We start from the raw sequence: 17,076 nt of genomic DNA on the forward strand, positions 1-17,076 counted from the left end.
TTTTTTTTTATTTTTTATTTTTTTTTTTTTAGAGGGGTACGGCCGGGTACCCGTCATTAGTCAGAGATGGATTCATGCTGCATCGGGGCGTAGCGGCACAGCAGTGCTCAGGAGCAGCCTTTTGCATCACCTCTTGCTTCTCTGTCCCCATCCCTAACGTCCATTTAATTTCAGCAGAAAATTTCATGGCCTTAATGACTGAAAAATACTGTCCGGCCTGTCTGGCCTCTCGCCTGGCTGCCATCAGCACCCCTAAGACTCTGGTGGACACATCCCACCACTGGTTTCCGTCTGACCCTGGTTCTCTCTCTCCTGTGTGAGGGTCTTTCAGGCTTCCTCAGTTCTGCAGCGTCACCTGGCAAAGGATTTCTCTGGCAGTTCCCTTTCGCTGCCGTAGCGCGGTGAGCAGTAAGCATAAGGCTTGATGGAAGAGGCTTGTGGAGAAGATCCAGTTTGGCACTGGAAGTCCAAACTTAAATCATTTTCCATTTGTTGCTAGCTTGTTTGTGTCTTGAGCTCACAAAACAACGTATTCGGCTCACGGTTGAGTCATTAATTGCTTTATCTGTTGGTCAAGTTGTGTGTGCAAGTTCTGGTTGCTAAAAAAAACATGTATTTAATTCACGATTCAGTTCACGCTCGGTACTACGGTTTGACATTTCCTGAACATCCTCTTCTCGTCCTCGTACGCTGTCACAGATCTCTTGAGTAAATCTCCTGGAGTCCTTTGACGAATTGCTAGTCTGCTATCTCACGGCTTATTATTTTGAAAAGTACAAGTTCCATGATGCTTGAGGTATAACCACTTACCTTTATTGGTTATTTCCTTTTTGACCTTAAGGGTATCTGGAGCTGGCAGCTATTATTCTGCTTAAAAAAAAAAATCTTCCAGGTGAGCAGGCACAGAAAAAAGCTGTTGATGCTTGAACCCTTCAACCTTTTGAAATACGGATTTGTGTGCGGCTTATGGCGGAGATGCGTTACAGTGAGAACTCGTTTGTGGGCTTTTGAAGATTCCTCTTATTTGGAGACGGCAGAAAAATTTTACATCCGTAACGGAGCAGAGATCTCAGCCGTAGCTGTATTGCTAATGGGTACTTCTTATGGATTGCTGCCAGCTTGTTTTGATGCGTGACAGCACTGGGAGCCCGTAAATAAACAGAAACTAGCGTATCTAGATGGACTATTCCGAATAAAAATAACCGCGCTGGTTGACAGCAGCTAGAGCGTAACAACCGAGGGGTTTTGTTTTGATCGCTTGGCCTTTTCCTCGTTCACCCTTCTCTTTCTCTTTTCTTTTCCTAAACTGGCGCCCGGCTGGTGCCTGGCAGCTGGAGCTGGTACTAGACAACCCTGGCAGCCCAAGTTCTCGCCAAAGCGGAGCAGCCGGCTGCGGAGGGAAGGGGAGTGTGGTGTGAAAACGCAGCTGGGAGAGCAACTCCCCGGCCTCGATGGCCTCTCCTCTCCGTGCCGCCTCTCTGGCTTGCTCAGCCCCGCGATGCCCCGAGACAGGGGTTAAAACCTTCAAACCTTCTGCCCATGCTTGGCTGGGCGTTTTTCCATACTCCTTCCATGCTGTGCGGAGGGGTTTTCATGCTTCATGCAGACTTTATTTTTTTTTTATTAGTATTTTGTCTTAGCAGAAGCGGCATTCTCTTTTTTTTTTTTTTTTTTTTTTTTTTTTTTTTTTTTTTTTTTTTTTTGGGTAGCTTTTGTATTTTCTGCTTTATCCTATGGCTATAAATTGTTCGGGTATTCCTTAAAGTGCTGGGAGCGATGTGCCAGATGGTGCTTTGCTGTAAGGAAAGGGGCTGGTTTTTTTTTTTTTTTTTTGGAATGATTTTTCTTCTGACTTCTTGCATCCAAAACCGACACGGGTAGTGAAGTTAGCCTCGTGAAGCAACATTTCAGTTTATTTTTAGATTGTCTTGGTGTTCACCTGAGCGTTAGAACTGGGTCCGTTTTGCGCGTGGGGAAGTGGAAAGGGTGCGTGGAAGGATTTCGTTTCGTTTCGGGGAGCAGCTGGTGTGTCGGAGCCTGGTGCCGCTGCCACCTGAGCGCTTCCCGGCTTCTGACTTCCAAATTGGCTAATTACCGCTTGGGGTTTGGGTGCGAACTCTGATTAGACCTTCAACGTATTTATGGAAATGAGAGGTGTTATTAAATATGCTTGAGGAGGCTTAATTGAAAACCTTTCTCTTAAGGAAGTCTCTCTCGGTGCCTGTGTTCCTAATTCTGGCAATAAGGGGCTCTGCTCTGTCGATTTGCTGCTGTGAGCGTATTTTTGTTGTTTATCCTTTTGGTTTTTCTAGAACAAACGTTTTTGTTTAATTATAAATTGTAGCCGGATGTTGCCGTTTAACACTTGACTTAACATTTGATCCCTGTCGTTTCATTGCTCTGGGCTTGAAATATGTTCCAGAGCGGTGGAGGGCGGCCTTGGCCTGGGTGAGCTTGTGTGGGGCTAAAGCAGTTGGGTTTAGCTTTCTATTGCAACTTGATGTATTATTTTAGAAAATTCTTTACTCTTCCTGTTAACGTTAACTTAGATGAACGTTGCGGCGATGCCTAGAATCCCCTTGGTGCAGGCTGGAGACAAGAGGACAGAAGAAACCGGGAGAGGTCGGGCAGCGATGGGGTGATGGTTGTTGAAGCATCGGGAGGTATCGGCTCCTGCAGCCCTTGAGGCTGCCCCGCGTCCCTGGGGAGTGCGCGGGATGCCGGCTGGGCTGCGACAGAACCTGCAAAATGAGATTAGAGGATGGTTTTTCTTTTCCTGGAGCTGGCATTAGAAGGCTGCTTGGCAGTGCTATGAGTTGGAGCTGGTTGGAGGTTAATCCCTTTAACAGGATTATTTTTATTTTTTTTTTTGTTAATTTTTACCTGCTTTCATCTTATTAAAAGAATATAAAAATAATGAGAAATGGAATACCTCAGTCTGATAGGGGAAGTTTCATAACACCATGAATTAATATATACTGTCCACAAGAACTGGAAAAGTATTCAGAATCTTCCTCCCCCTCCAAATACTTTTGCCTGTAGTGAGGCAGGGCTTATCAGTCTGGTTGCTTGATTCTCTTGTGTGGGTTTAATTATACATTTTTCCATTTTTATTTTTTTTTTTCCTTCGAAATCCATAATGGGAACTCCTCACGTCACCAGACTGCTCTCCATACCGGGCGTTCTGGGCCCCAGCCCGCGCTGGCCGCTCTGTGCCGTGTTCTGCACTCGGGGATCGCCACCCTCTGGTACCACCCACGGCTTTGTCCACCCACGGCTTTGTCCACCCAATTCATGCTGGTTTCTGTAAGATTTGGTGTCTCTGTGGTTTATGATAATTCAGACCCTGTTTCTGGACAGTGTGATCGTGTCCCAGCTCTGTACTGAGGGATGTCCATGTTTCCGTGGCGTTTGTTCTGTTAAAAGCTGGATGGTGGAGCAGTTCCTCGGTACCTGGCGGCAATAACTCTGCGTGAATCCGCATGAATCCGCCTTCCCCTTGAGACCGGGATAAATGGAAATCAGGATCTGAGCGTTGAGGAGAGAGGAAGGTCCTGCAGAGCGTGGTGAGCCGGGGGCTCCATCGCTGCTTCCGTGCTGCAATTGCTCGGACGCTTCGGTGTGAAAGCCCATTCCTTTGCACCTTGGTCTTTGGGTCTCCAAAGAAAAAGATGTAGAATATAAAACTTCCAAAAGGCAGGGACAGAATTTTCTACTTTTAACAGGAGTGAGATGAAGGCGGGCAGGTTTTACCGCTGTGAAAAGTTTCAGGTTAGGATAACCATAACGATGAATTTTGGTCAAGGTTCATGATATCTATTTTTATTATTAATATTTTTTTCCCCTTAATCCTGCTAGAGCGGAGAGCATTTCTGATCAAAAAGCTCTTCTGCAATATTCATATTTTTTAAAAGTGTTTGCCTAACTGTTTGGTTTTTTTTTTATTCTTTTGCTGAGACCAGCTAAATGATACCACATGGCTGTGCAAATTCTAATTATATGTGGGAGCCCTCTGATCGTATATAATTTCAAGCTGAAGTAGAGAGGGATGCAAATCCAACATATGTGTCTCTCTCCTTCCTTTCTGCCCTTTAAATATAAGCTTTCTTTTAATTTCTAAAATCGTGTAGCATATTGGAACGCTCACTGAAATATCTTTACTAATAATTTATTGGAGTTTTTAATTGAAGTTCTGCCTGAACTTCTGCCTGCTCAACACACAGATTAGATTTAAATGTGAAGTGTTTAACGTGCTGCCTGGACCCTGGCACAACTTGGTATTTTTTTGCTGGGCGAGATCTTCTGACCCTGGGACACCAAACGCGTTTCTCAGTTCTGTCTCTTTGGCACATAATTCTGTAGACTTCTGTTAGGCCAAATATAAATTCTCCTTTGACGAAGTAAGTTTGCTGTGAAAAATCTTTTCCTCAGTGCGTTTCGTACTGGGCGGTATCTCTTTGTGTGAGCGTTTTTTCTAGGTGAGGTGGTTTTGCGACCATTTCTGACCATCAGAGATCGGTCCTTGACCTCCGGACCTCCGATTTCTCTGGGCAACTTTTTGACCACGTTTTATTAGACTTAGAACTAGAGTATCTCTTCCCACTCCTTCACGTATTATGAGATTGGTGTTATGTGGGGAAAAAAATTACAAAAGTGAATAGCGTGCTCATCTTTGGCAAGAACGAGAGAGTTATGTCTCTTGTGTGATACTTCTGTCTCTTCCCTGGGGCAGGATTTGAGTGTGGAAGCCTTTCTGAAGGGCTGTCTCAACCTTTTTCTTGAGCGCCTTGCATTTTTAAAAGATAAAATGAACTAGACTCTGATATTTGCAAGCATTTTTTTCTCCTCACTTCTCTTTCATGGGCTTATAGTTCCATACCGAAGAACAGCCGGCTCTGGAGAACCAATGTCAGTGCTCCGTGAGGTTTCCCCATGAATCATGATCCTCTGTGCCTGGGGGCGAGATGCTGCCACGCCGTGTTTTCTCACCTAAAGGATATAAAAGCTGAAATTATGAATCCCAGCAAGTTTGCCGAAAGAAAAAAAAATCCCCCCGGGGCTATTAAAAGTCACCACCTCTGGCTTGAGGAATTCATGAACTGCAAATTGCTGGAGGCTCGGAGAATGTCATTACGTTTTCCTTGCTCTAATACTGTTCCCCAGCAATCTGCTGCTGGTTGCAGCCAGAGAGTTGCTCTTGGGCTTAGATAAATATTTAATGTTACCTCATATCACCTCTCCTATGTTCTTAACTTTGAGCTATTCGCCCCGTGTCTAATCCTACAGAAAGAGAAGAGGCCCGGAAGGGTGCAGGCGGCTGCTCCAGGACGGAGGGATGGAGGGATGATGCCGACAGCAGTAAGTCGCCTGCGAGGCTGATGTCAGGTGTGGAGAGAGTGTCACTAGAGGATGGTGTGTAGCTGTGACAATGTGTGGTGAGGGTACGGTAACGCGTAGCCTCGGGCACTCCTGCCGGCTGGTGTGGCTGCGTGAGGGGGTATGCACTTGAGAATGGGTTTTATTACTTCCTTGCTCTCAGCAGTTTAGTTTAAATAACACTTTTGGTCATTCTGTTTTATGCGCCTGAGAACACATATGTTGGTGTTCTTGATCACATTAATGGAGGGTTATTTAATGGTTGATTAATTGGGAGCTCACTAGAAATTGGAAGTGTAGAGCAGATGGTTGTTATTTCTGAAGCAAAACAGAGTTGGTTTGGTTGGAAGCATCACGGTGTTCTGTGCTGGGGATAAATAAAGGTCTGGGTGCCTTCGTCCCGCGCTGCGGTGCGCAGGGGGGATGCTGGGCAGACCCCTCCCGAGCCAGCACAGCCATGTCTCTGCCTCTACACACGTGTTTGTATCATGTGCTGGGAACGGCTTCTTTTCCACATGCAAAAGTGAAGTGAGTGGACGTGATTTCTGAAGTCATGCGCCTCTCCAAGGCTCTCTTGTTGCTTGGCGGGGATGTGCTGTCCCCATTCAAGCTATCTGTGGGTGAATACCCATCTCCTTGACTAACTGTCCTGGTTTCAGCTGGGACAGTTACTTTTCTTTCTAGTGGTTGCTGTGTTTCAGATTCGGTATGAAAGGGATGTCAGTAATGCATATTGTTTTAGTTGTTGCTAGGTGATGGTTGTACTATTGAAGGACTTTTTTTCAGCTTCCCATAGAAGCTGAGCAGGAGCATAGAATGAACAACGGAATGGCCAGGGGAATATTCCATACTATAGATGCCACGCTGGGTACAGAAATGGGGGTTGGTGGGAAGGGGAGGGGGGAGGATCTACAATCGCTGCTTGGGATGGGATGGGCAACCAATTCCCCAGGTGGTGAGAATGACTTGTGTTGGATTATTTTATTTTGTATGTTCTTTTACCATCATTATTATTGTTATATTTTTCTGTTATTGTTCTGTTAAATTGTCTTTACCTCAACCCACAAGATTTTTCCCCCTTCCCTTTCCCCTCTTCTCCCTGCCCTTCTCGGGGGGAAGGGGGAGAACTCCACGGTCCTGGCTGCCGGCCGGGGTTAAACCACGACACGGACATAAAGATGCGCCCAGCTCTACAAAGTCTGCCCCTCGCCTGTATAAAAGGCGTTCTGGCTGGTGGGGTCACGGGGTTCGATGGTTTCCCCTTCGGGCATGTGCCCCCGGTCCACCAGATGGGCGGGTGCACTCCAGGCTCCTGTGCCCGTGACCAGGGGAAGGCAGAGGTGGAGCACGCTGTTCCCCGCTCGTTGTTAGTCTCTCTTACTTGACATTTTTATTGTATTCCTCAGCTCATTTTGCATTCCTGGCTGTTCGTTCTTTGCCTACTGAACTTCCACCGCTGTCATAAAGCTTTGTAAGTCGCATATCCTGGAAGAATATTTGGTCTACATATCACTTCTATTTTGCTGAGAACTTTGACACATTAATGAACACGAATGATAACTTTGCTGTTGAATGCATTTTCAAAATTGACCTGCCCTCTCTCCCTTGCTGTCTTTATAGCACGCGATGTCAGGAGTATTTCTTCTAGGAGACCTCTCTTAATCCCATTACCTCATCCAAAGTTGTGCTAGCCCAGCTGTTTGTGAGGCCGAATGCTGAACCAGATCAAAGAATCGACCAATGTTAAAAATGAAGTGGGTAAAAACCCCCCGAGCATTAGGTCTGTTCCCTGCAGACAGAGGGTTCGAGCAGCGCTGATGCCGGAGTGAAGGGCAGGTTCTGCTCTGGAGATGCTTAGGAACTAATTCCCTCTGCTTTGGACTTGTGGCTTTTGTGGGAACCAACTACCATAACCTTTATTGGAGGATGAGGAAATGAAATTCTACTCTCGAGTCATCCTCCTTTTGGTGCTTTCTTACCAGCTTTTACTTTTTTATCTTTTGGTCTCAACTATTTGGTCTCAACAAATGGAAATTTTTGTCCATTTTTGATTGCTCTTCCTTCATCATCAGTGTAACAAGGAGCAAACATTGTTTGGGTGTTTGAAAATGCAAGATGAAAAGATCATAGAATGGTTCGGGTTGGAAGGGACCTTAAACACCATCTAGTTCCACCCCCTGCCCTGGGCAGGGACACCTCCCACCAGCCCAGGTTGCTCCAAGCCCCGTCCAACCTGGCCTTGAACCCCTCCAGGGATGGGGCAGCCACAGCTTCTCTGGGCAACCTGGGCCAGGGGCTCACCACCCTCACAGCAAAGAATTTCTTCCTCAGATCTCATCTCAATCTCCCCTCTTGCAGTTTAAAACTGTTCCCCCTCATCCCATGGCTCCCCTCCCTGATCCAGAGTCCCTCCCCAGTTTTCCTGGAGCCTCCCTTTAGGGACTGGAAGGGGCTCTAAGGTCTCCCCGGAGCCTTCTCTTCTCCAGGCTGAACCCCCCCAGCTCTCTCAGCCTGTCCCCACAGCAGAGGGGCTCCAGCCCTCCCAGCATCTTCGTGGCCTCCTCTGGACCTGCTCCAACAGGTCCATGTCCTTCTTGTGCTGAGGGCTCCAGAGCTGGACACAGCACTCCAGGTGGAGTCTCCCCCAACCTGAGCAGAGGGACAGAATCCCCCAGCTCGCCCTGCTGGCCACACTTCTTTTGATGCAGCCCAGGATGTGGTTGGCTTTTTGGGCTGCGGAATACATGTTGCCAGCTCACGTTGAGCTTCTCATCAGCCAGCACCCCCAAGTCCTTCTCCTCAGGAGTGCTCTCAAGCCATTCTCTGCCCGGTTTGGGATTGCCATGACCCATGTGCAGGACCTTGCACTTGGCCTGGTTGAACTTCATGAGGTTCTCATGGGCCCAGCTCTCCTGCCTGTCTAGGTCCCTCTGGATGGCATCCCTTCCCTCCAGGATGTCGACCATGCCACACGGCTTGGTGTCATTGGCAAACTTGCTGAGGGTGTGCTCCATCCCATTGTCCATGTCACCGACAAAGATGTTAAACGGCACCAGTCCCAGTACTGACCCCCTGAGGAACGCCACTCGTCACTGGTTGCCATCTAACCAGTTCCTTATCCAGCGACTGGTCCATCCATCAAATCCGTGTCTCTCTAGTTTAGAGACCAGGATGTCGTGCAGAACAGTGTCAAACGCTTTGCATAAGTTCAGAACTCGCATTTCTGAGTTCTTTGCAAGTCTAACACTGAAGCATGTTAAAGCAGAGAGAAGTCTTTACAGGAGGAATTGAGCACTGGGGGGGGACATGAGTCGGCCCTGGAGCTCAGGATGCCAACGCCAGACGCTGTATGGCTGGGTTGTGCTTTTTGAGCATGTAAGTGTGAAGCTGCGACCTTTTGCTGCGTTGTTCGTTCATGGTTCCTTGATTTTTACTAAACACATTAAGCCACGCTGCTTTATTAATGCCTTGGGAGACTTCACATAATTAAGCGTTTTGCTATTTCGCACATAAATTTCAGTGCTCATTAATGAAAAAATGAAGGATTACGTTATGAAAACATTAATACAAAGCAACTGCCCTTTCGTGTTTTGTAAATGTGCGTTTCTCTCTCAATATGAGACAGATAACCTCACACCTAAAGGAAGGATTAATCCCTTAAGTTTTCTTTCCTTTGCTTTTTTGTATTTAGCTGCAGTTGTTCTGCAACCTCCACCACAGATGGCATGTATTGCTGCCGATGAAATGGAGTTGGTAGTAAGAAAAATAGACTTAAAGTGCCTGCAAGAAACTTTACGTGCACCAAAGTTCATCTCTGGTATAATGTTGATGCCAGATGTGCGTGTCTCGGTAGTGGAAGTGGTGTGCGTCGGACCGTGGCGTGAATACGGATTTGGGATTCTCTGCTTGGGGCTGGTAGCGGTATAGATTCTTGTTGGCAGGTTGAAAAAGAAGTAGTAATACTAGAGAGAGAGCTTGAGGATTTTTTTTTTTTTTATTTTTTTGGGTGTGTGTGTATGGTTGGACTCGAGGATCTCAAAGGTCCTTTCCAACCATGAAGATTCTATGATGTATTTCAATACGTCAGTGAGGTAGCTTTTTTTTTTTTTTTTTCCTTTGAAACCAGATTCCTGGGCTTTCTATGGCTGGGAAAGGTACGTGATATTCTGAGCATTGTGTTTGTGAAAATGCAGCTGCAGGAGCAAGTGTCATCCTGTGTGACTGAGGGATGCAATAAAAGAGAGCTTGTAGGCTGAGCCTAATGCAACAACAGGGCTCAGGGAATACGGAGAATGGGAAAATGTTATATCTAAGTGTGAAAATCTCTGTGAAGACTTTGTGCCGGTTCTTTCTTCCACGACAGCTCTAACGGATGCAACTGATCCATCGTGATCTTCAAAGTGCGCTCACAGAACTGCATTTGTTACAGCTACATTTAGTCGATAGAGTTTGGCAGGAGCCGAGTGGCAGGTGTTCACGTGTGAAACTTGTTCTTCCAGGTCCTACTTTGCTGCTCACCAGTGACAACATCAAACAGCGACTTGGTTCTGCTGCCCTGGATAGGTACCTGCCCTCGTTATTACTTATTTCTTGTGAAAGAATGCAGAAAGATGCTGTGCTGGCCTTATAAATGTACAGTATTTGGGAATAAAATCCTGTGTTCTGACATATATTGTGCTTTCTTACCGAGGTGTTTGAGACAACAATGTTTCAAGAGTATTTGGTTCAAATGTGGGTGGTTTTTTTCCATCATGCTTTCTCACTTGTGAAATGGGAAAAGCGGGATTGCTGCAAGTGGGTGTTGTGTGCTCGTTCTTAGGGATGCCGTGGAAGTCTTGCTGAAGTTAGGCACCACTGCATCCTCTTTCCTCTGTGTACAGATCTAATGGGATAAATAATGGAGAAATAAAGCAAGCAGGAGCCTGGAAATGTGTGGAGATAAGGTTCCTAGACTGGGGGAGCAAGAGATGCAGGTCTCCGATGCCCTTCAGATTTTGTGCTTGGCATGTAACATTTCTCTCTACTCTGTCAGGAGCTGTGATATAAAACCATTTGAATTTGTTCGTTTTTTGTTTTTTTGTTTCCCTTTTCTGTCCCCAGCATCCATGAATACCGACTAACCAGCTGGCTGGGGCAGCAGGAGGATATTCACCGTATCGTGCTCTACCAGGCAGACAGCACCCTCACCCCCTGGACCCAGCGCTGCATCCGGCAGGCGGACTGCATCCTCATCGTGGGGCTGGGAGACCAGGAACCCACCGTTGGAGAGGTGTGGGGATAGCTCCTGCCTGGATTGGCAGCGTTAGCGGTGCACGTCAGAGGAGGTTGTTTCATATTCATGAATTTTCCCGGGTTTAATACCCAAGGAAACATAAATAATGAAATATTCCCGAGACAAGTGTGTTATAAATAGAAAAAGAATTGAATGAGGAGCCTCTGAAGTGGCAAGTTTTATACAGAAGTGTTTCCAGCTACGTTCCGTTCCTCTAAAGGATCATTTTGGCCAATGGTAGATCAGAAGCCAAATTGCTTTGAAGCTTTGCCTTTCCGTCCAGAATTTCTTTACGCAATATCCAGATAGAGAGAGAAATTCTTTTCTTCCTGGATGGAATTCGTGTTGTGTGCCTAGGAAAAAGTAGATATAAATTGTATTGTATGAATAATTAAGTATATATTATTACAGATTGGAAGCTGTATTTTTTTTCTTCCTCCTTACTATCTATTTTTATTTTTGATCTTTCGTTACTGAAGTTGTTTGACCAGGTGTATAAATTCTGCGAGAAATTTTAAAAATGAGGTCAGCAGGGGGATTTTTAGGATTGTGCAAGGCTGAGTCTCACCTCCCGAGAGCCTGGGACTGGGACCATCTGCAGCGTTCCCGTGTGTCGCTTTGTGTTGGTTCTTCATGACCGTATGTGGGAGGCAGGAAGCACGGCAAGAGCAAGTTGCCATCGGTTGCCTAAAACAACAACAACAAAAGAATAAAAATAAGGAATGCAAGGAGGGAAAAGGGGTCTGATTGGAAGTGAAAGAACAAAACATGCTGAACGTTTGTAGGCTTAGGTGTGACTGGGGAAGGGATCTCATTTTGCATGAACAGCGTGTGTCTGTGCTATGCATTTAATGGTCTCTGTTTAGGTAAAAAGCATTCATTTTTAAGTAGTCGGGTTTGAATCCTTGTCTGATTTTTTGGAGTTCTGTATGCCACAGAAGCCCACAGCTAACAGCGTCATTGTCTCAATCCATCTTGTTTGATGGTTCTTCATGTGCGTAGCTGTCTGCAGATTCAGATGGGAATAGGGCTCAGGTGTGTGTGTGTGTGTATATATATATGTGTGTGTGTGTGTATTTCACAATACATTATTCTGTTAAACTGCTCCTGGAGCAGTCCATACCTGACGCCCTCCTTGCTTTGGTGTGTGCTGTGCTGTAGCTGGAGAGGATGCTGGAGAACACGGCGGTCCGAGCCCAGAAGCAACTTGTCCTGCTGCATAAGGAGGATGGGCCTCTCCCTTCCCGGACCGTGGAATGGCTCAACATGCGGAGCTGGTGTTCTGCACATCTTCACCTCCGCTGCCCACGCAGAGTCTTTTCCAAAAGAAGCCTGCCCAAGCTGGTAAGAGATTCCTGCTTTGGTGGCCGGTCCCTTCGCTGTTGTACTTTACCTTTGACACACGGATTACAGTTAATCTGACATAGTGATACTACGTGATATTCCGATGTGCAACTGACCGTTACACGGGTAGTGCTCTATTTGAATCACAGAATCGTAGAATGGTTTGGGTCGGAAGGGACCTTAAAGCCCATCCAGTGCCACCCCCTGCCCTGGGCAGGGACACCTCCCACCAGCCCAGGTTGCTCCAAGCCCCGTCCAACCTGGCCTTGAACCCCTCCAGGGATGGGGCAGCCACAGCTTCTCTGGGCAACCTGGGCCAGGGGCTCACCGCCCTCACGGCCAAGAATTTCTTCCTCAGATCTCATCTCAATCTCCCCTTTTTCAGTTTAAAACCCTTCCCCCTCGTCCCATGGCTCCCCTCCCTGATCCAGAGTCCCTCCCCAGCTTTCCTGGAGCCCCTTGAGGGACTGGAAGGGGCTGGAAGGTCTCCCTGGAGCCTTCTCTTCTCCAGGCTGAACCCCCCCAGCTCTCTCAGCCTGTCCTCACAGCAGAGGGGCTCCAGCCCTTTGATCACCTTTGTGGCCTCCTCTGGCCCCGCTCCAACAGGTCCATGTCCTTCTTGTGCTGAGGACTGCAGTGTCCTCAAATGTTTGGCTTCAATTTACTTTAGAAAACACAGGGGTAAGGGGCTCCTGTCATCTTTATGGATGCACGCTTGGCTGGAGACAGTAAATACCACCTCCAGGTCCTGTTGATAGGTGTGTGCAGGCAGCAGAGTCCCCTTCATTGGGAGGATCCCTGTGCTTGTGAAACCCACGCTGAAGGTAAAGCAGAGGCAGACTTGGGACGCTTCCCGGTAACTTCAAATCCTTGTCAAGAAAGAGAAAGATCTCCAAAGAAAATACCGTACTCCAATGGAATTTTCACACCTACTATAAAAGTGTGAGAGACACATATGATCACTAGAACTGTTTGGATAATCCATTAACCCTCTTTCCTTGGAAGAACAGCCATCCACTTTTAACAGTATGTTGTTGGCTGGTAGCGTAGACTCTATCCCGCCTTTAGAGTGACCATTTTCTGCCTCCCTTCTGCAGATAGAGATGTACGAACGCGTATTCCAGAAGCCACCAGACCGTCACTCCGACTTTTCTCGCCTGGCTCGTGTTCTGACTGGAAATGCCATCGCGCTGGTGCTGGGGGGCGGAGGAGCCAGGTAGGTGGCTTATCCTGGGCACGCCAGTGTGTTGCTGCCAGATCCTAGAGCAGCACTGTCACCGGGCTGCGACGGATCCTTCAGGAAAACTGAAATGCTGTAGAACCAGGACTGTTCTGTAAGCAGCGTTTGGGGGAGACACTGAGGAGTTGCTTTTGTTACACAAACTTAACCTGCTGCGCGGGATTGTGCTTGGATGTCTGCAGAAGGAACAGGAGTGTTTATGACCTCTTGAGACCTCTCATCAGTTGGGCTTAATACCAGGAGGTGACCAAGGCACTAAGTATGACGCTTCTTTCTTTGTGGGCCTACACTATGGATTTTTGGTTCCATCCCCCCCCCCCCCCGCCCCCCCCCCCCCAGATTCTTCTATTAGAAAATGGCTCACCGTATTTCAAAGGCCCCCAAAGCTCTTCGAAGTTTGAGCAGCAAGAAGAATTATGTCCCCTAATGGGAGAATGTTCTCGTCTTTATGATCACCCAAAACCCCAGGTACCTGCGCGCTTCAGACAGCCTCACTTTACAGAAAGATTGTATTTTTGCAGACGTGGGGGCAAGGTGTGTGCTGAACACTTGATTAGAATTCCATATGAATTCCTGGTGAGCTTTGGAAATAAATTATTACTGACATTTTTCTCTGGAATCCCTTTTTACTTTGAGAGTTTTATGTTGAGACAGACACAGAATTTAGTAGCCCTTTGTCTCAAGAGAGCGCTGCCTTCGTTGTCTTTGTCACCATGTGCTTGAAGCCCTTCTTTAAAAGAGTGCTTTGAAATACCGCTCTCAAAAAAAAAAAAATATAATTTGCACATAGTCTGTCTATTTAAATCCACGGAAATATCACATTTTTGTCTTTGGGCCAGTGCGTGCTTTGGGGGGGAGCGTTTGTTACGGTAAAGGTTAGAGCTCCGTGGTGCCAGCTTGTTCTGATTAGTCACTTGATGCTGAGACAGCCAGCGCCGTGGCTCTTCCTTTGAGCGTCTGCGAAGGTGCCGTTATCCGGCTGCCTTTCACGCTTTCCTCACCTGGGATGATTTCGGTGTCTCGTTGCTGAGATAAGCACTATCCTGTGGAGACACAAAGGAAAGCAGAGGAGGGGAGCTTCTGCTCAATCTGGGGATCTCGGGAGGCTTCTAATCGACTGATGCAAAGCACTCGGGGTGGGGTTTTTTTTGGCTTAGAAGTTATCTGATGTCTCTGTCTCTACTGAAGCCTGTGTCACGCTAAAATATGTGCACTTTGATATTTCTGGCAGCACATTTTGCTCGTTCCCTTCCTTTCTTCCTTCTGTAAACACTGCTGTATTTTTTGCCAAACTGTTTATTTATTTTTTTTTTTTTTTTTTTGTTCTACTACTTAATTTGCAAGCTGCCACCTGCTGGTTTCCAAGAGCAGAGGTAAGAAAGAGGAGGATTATTGAGCCTGTTCGTTGTTCCTGTGTCGTCCTCCTCCGCGGGTCTGAACCGCTGCTGTGGTGGCTTCAGGCTTTCTGGATGCTCGGCGCCCATTCAGCAATGTCACCGTGTCCCATCAGCCGCTAATTTGCTAATTTCTTCATCTGCGCAATGTGGAGGACTTTAAGAGGGTTAAATGGCAGAACAGATAAATAGGATAATTTCTGCTTTCTCTGAAACCCTATTGATGTCGTGGACCAAAATGGTTTTTCTGGGGGTTCAGGCTGACACGCGGGTGGTGTGACCGTTGTGTTCTTAATGGAAAGGTACGGAATGCTGTTTCTGTAGCTGAATTGTCATCTAAATCGTGGCTAGATGAAAGATTTGGATTTCTTAAAAATTTATTTTTAAAGTGAGAATATAATTAAGACTCTGGGGCAAGAATTACATGCTTACTCTGAAGTGTGTAAAAAAAAAAAAAAAAAAAAAATTAAAAAAAAAAATATATATCTCTGCCTTTGGAAGGTTCACAGCTCAAAGTGAGTTCTTAGGTCCCCGTCTCTGCTGAGAAGGGAACTTCAAGGGATTATGCACGAGGTACTTAAAGTCACCCTGCGATTAAAGCCCGTTCCAGCCAAAAACACTTCGATGGGTCGCTGCACGGCTGCCCGACCGTTAGCGCAGCCTTGGGATAACACGCGGCACAAAGTAACCCCCTGCCTTGTCGCAGGAGCGTGAGTCGTGCGGGGCACACAGAGCAGAGCGGGACGGTGGTTCCTGGGCGCTGCCCGGTGGTTCTTTCCGTTAAAGGTACTGCCTTCTGTGACCCCAGTAGTATCAATTATTTAGTTGTTATTTTGGGAATGTTTGGCTTCCCAGCGACAGTGGGTTTGGGAGGTTTTACCAGAGCAGCTTCCTAGTAATTATCTTTGTGGTTTGTCATGACAAAAGGCTCGTAGGAACTAAAGGTTTTACTTCTCTTGTGAGTATAAAAATAAAACAAATCGAAGTGATACAGTTCTAAAATTATAGTGTTTTGCTTTTGTTGAGTGCTAAGTTAATTTCAGTTAGAAACATAGTGGAGTTTGAGGGAAGGAAAGGGGATTTGTGCTTAGAAAAATAATACCTTGGAGATGTAGCTGCAAGCATAATGACGCATCAAACCCTGCAACAAAGGCAGAAACCCTCCCATAAATCATTCTCATGACCTTTAGCCATCCCACGTACAGCCCACCCTTTCTTTGGTTTTTCGGTTGCTGTCTGAGCAAAGCTGTTTGAAAACTAAAATTTATGGGGAGTAAATAATTAATACAGAAGTATCTGGGAATCCCTAGGGCTTGGGGAAAAAAAAAAACAACTGAGCGTGCTGTTTATGGAGACTGACTTGACGAAAACGGTGACGACAGGCTTTGTTGTCGATTATAGCGTCGTTATTCTAGGAGTGAATTTTGTCCGACGTGCCTGTTCCACGTAAGCATAATTGGGAAACGCAAAGCATTCGACCTGTTCCCGTTTGGTTATTTTGATAGGGGTCTGCATTTGCAGTAACACACGTGATACAAATACGTGACGCCCGTGAGATATGCCTATCGAGAAGGAAAGAGCTATTGTTAAAAGAAGTTACCTGCCTTTTTTGGATGTGCTGTCTGGAATAAGGCACAATAATGAGCTGCATGTCCGCGCAGGGAATGAACGCCCGCGGTGCCAGGGACCTTTACCAGCGGGTGCTGCTGGTGGCCGCGTGTCCTGCCCGGTCTGTGTGACGCAGTGGCCATGGCTCCGCAGCACGTCGTGCCTTTCCCTTCTCCCCGCTGCCCTCCCGTCAGGCCGAGCAGCTCGGCCGTCCCCGAGGAGCTGCTGTTGGAGGGTGTTTGTCCATCAGGGCATCTTTTCTTTTCTCCTTTTTCCATTTAGTTTTCTTCTCAAACTTATTATTTTACCTCAGCTCCTGATATGTCAAGTAGTTGGGTTTTTTCACAGCGTTTTCTTGCTGACTCTAAGGATTTGACTTGGACTCTTGCCTTTTCATTTTAGGCAGTTCCCGTTTCATCAACCTGTTCTTTCTGCCTTTTCTTCTTTGCTTTCATCTCTGGCCCCCTGAAAAGGGAGGATAAAAGCAGCGCTGTAGGAGAAGCAAGTGATGCCTTTCTTGTTATGGAGATATTTGTGTCTGATGAACCCACTCGTTGCCCCGTCTGTCCGTCTGTGCTCCCAAAGCCCATACCGCACGCAGGGCGCTCACAAGCTGCGCTTTTAGGGAAGGCCAAAGGTGCAGGTTCATCCACCGCCCCGTCACTTACTGGCTGCTGCCCTGAGCCCAACTTGGGTCTCTGCGCTCCTCAAAGCCTGGCTTTGTCTTCCCATTCGGTGGCTTTACCCAATGTAGATTGCCCGAGGGGCAGATCTCGTAGTTGGTCTGCTCTGAGGAGGTCACGTTTGCCTCTGCACCCCCAGTGTTTGACTCCAGGACCCCC

General features: G+C 46.9%; 1 protein-coding gene across 3 annotated transcripts in view; it reads left to right on the forward strand.

Moving 5' to 3' along the window:
* PNPLA7 (patatin like phospholipase domain containing 7) overlaps window positions 1–17,076 on the forward strand; it is a 137,528-nt gene that overhangs the window by 70,432 nt on the left and 50,020 nt on the right. For 2 of the 3 annotated variants that reach the window (XM_063353102.1, XM_063353103.1), the window contains exons 22-26: window positions 5,287–5,358; window positions 9,876–9,939; window positions 10,477–10,645; window positions 11,810–11,992; window positions 13,090–13,208. In XM_063353102.1, coding sequence (XP_063209172.1) covers window positions 5,287–5,358; window positions 9,876–9,939; window positions 10,477–10,645; window positions 11,810–11,992; window positions 13,090–13,208 — 607 coding nt within the window. The remainder of the gene's footprint in view (window positions 1–5,286; window positions 5,359–9,875; window positions 9,940–10,476; window positions 10,646–11,809; window positions 11,993–13,089; window positions 13,209–17,076) is intronic. The other variant, XM_063353104.1, reaches the window with a different exon arrangement.

The sequence above is a fragment of the Chroicocephalus ridibundus genome, chromosome 15, assembly GCF_963924245.1.
Source record: "Chroicocephalus ridibundus chromosome 15, bChrRid1.1, whole genome shotgun sequence".
Taxonomy (NCBI): Eukaryota; Metazoa; Chordata; class Aves; order Charadriiformes; family Laridae; genus Chroicocephalus; species Chroicocephalus ridibundus.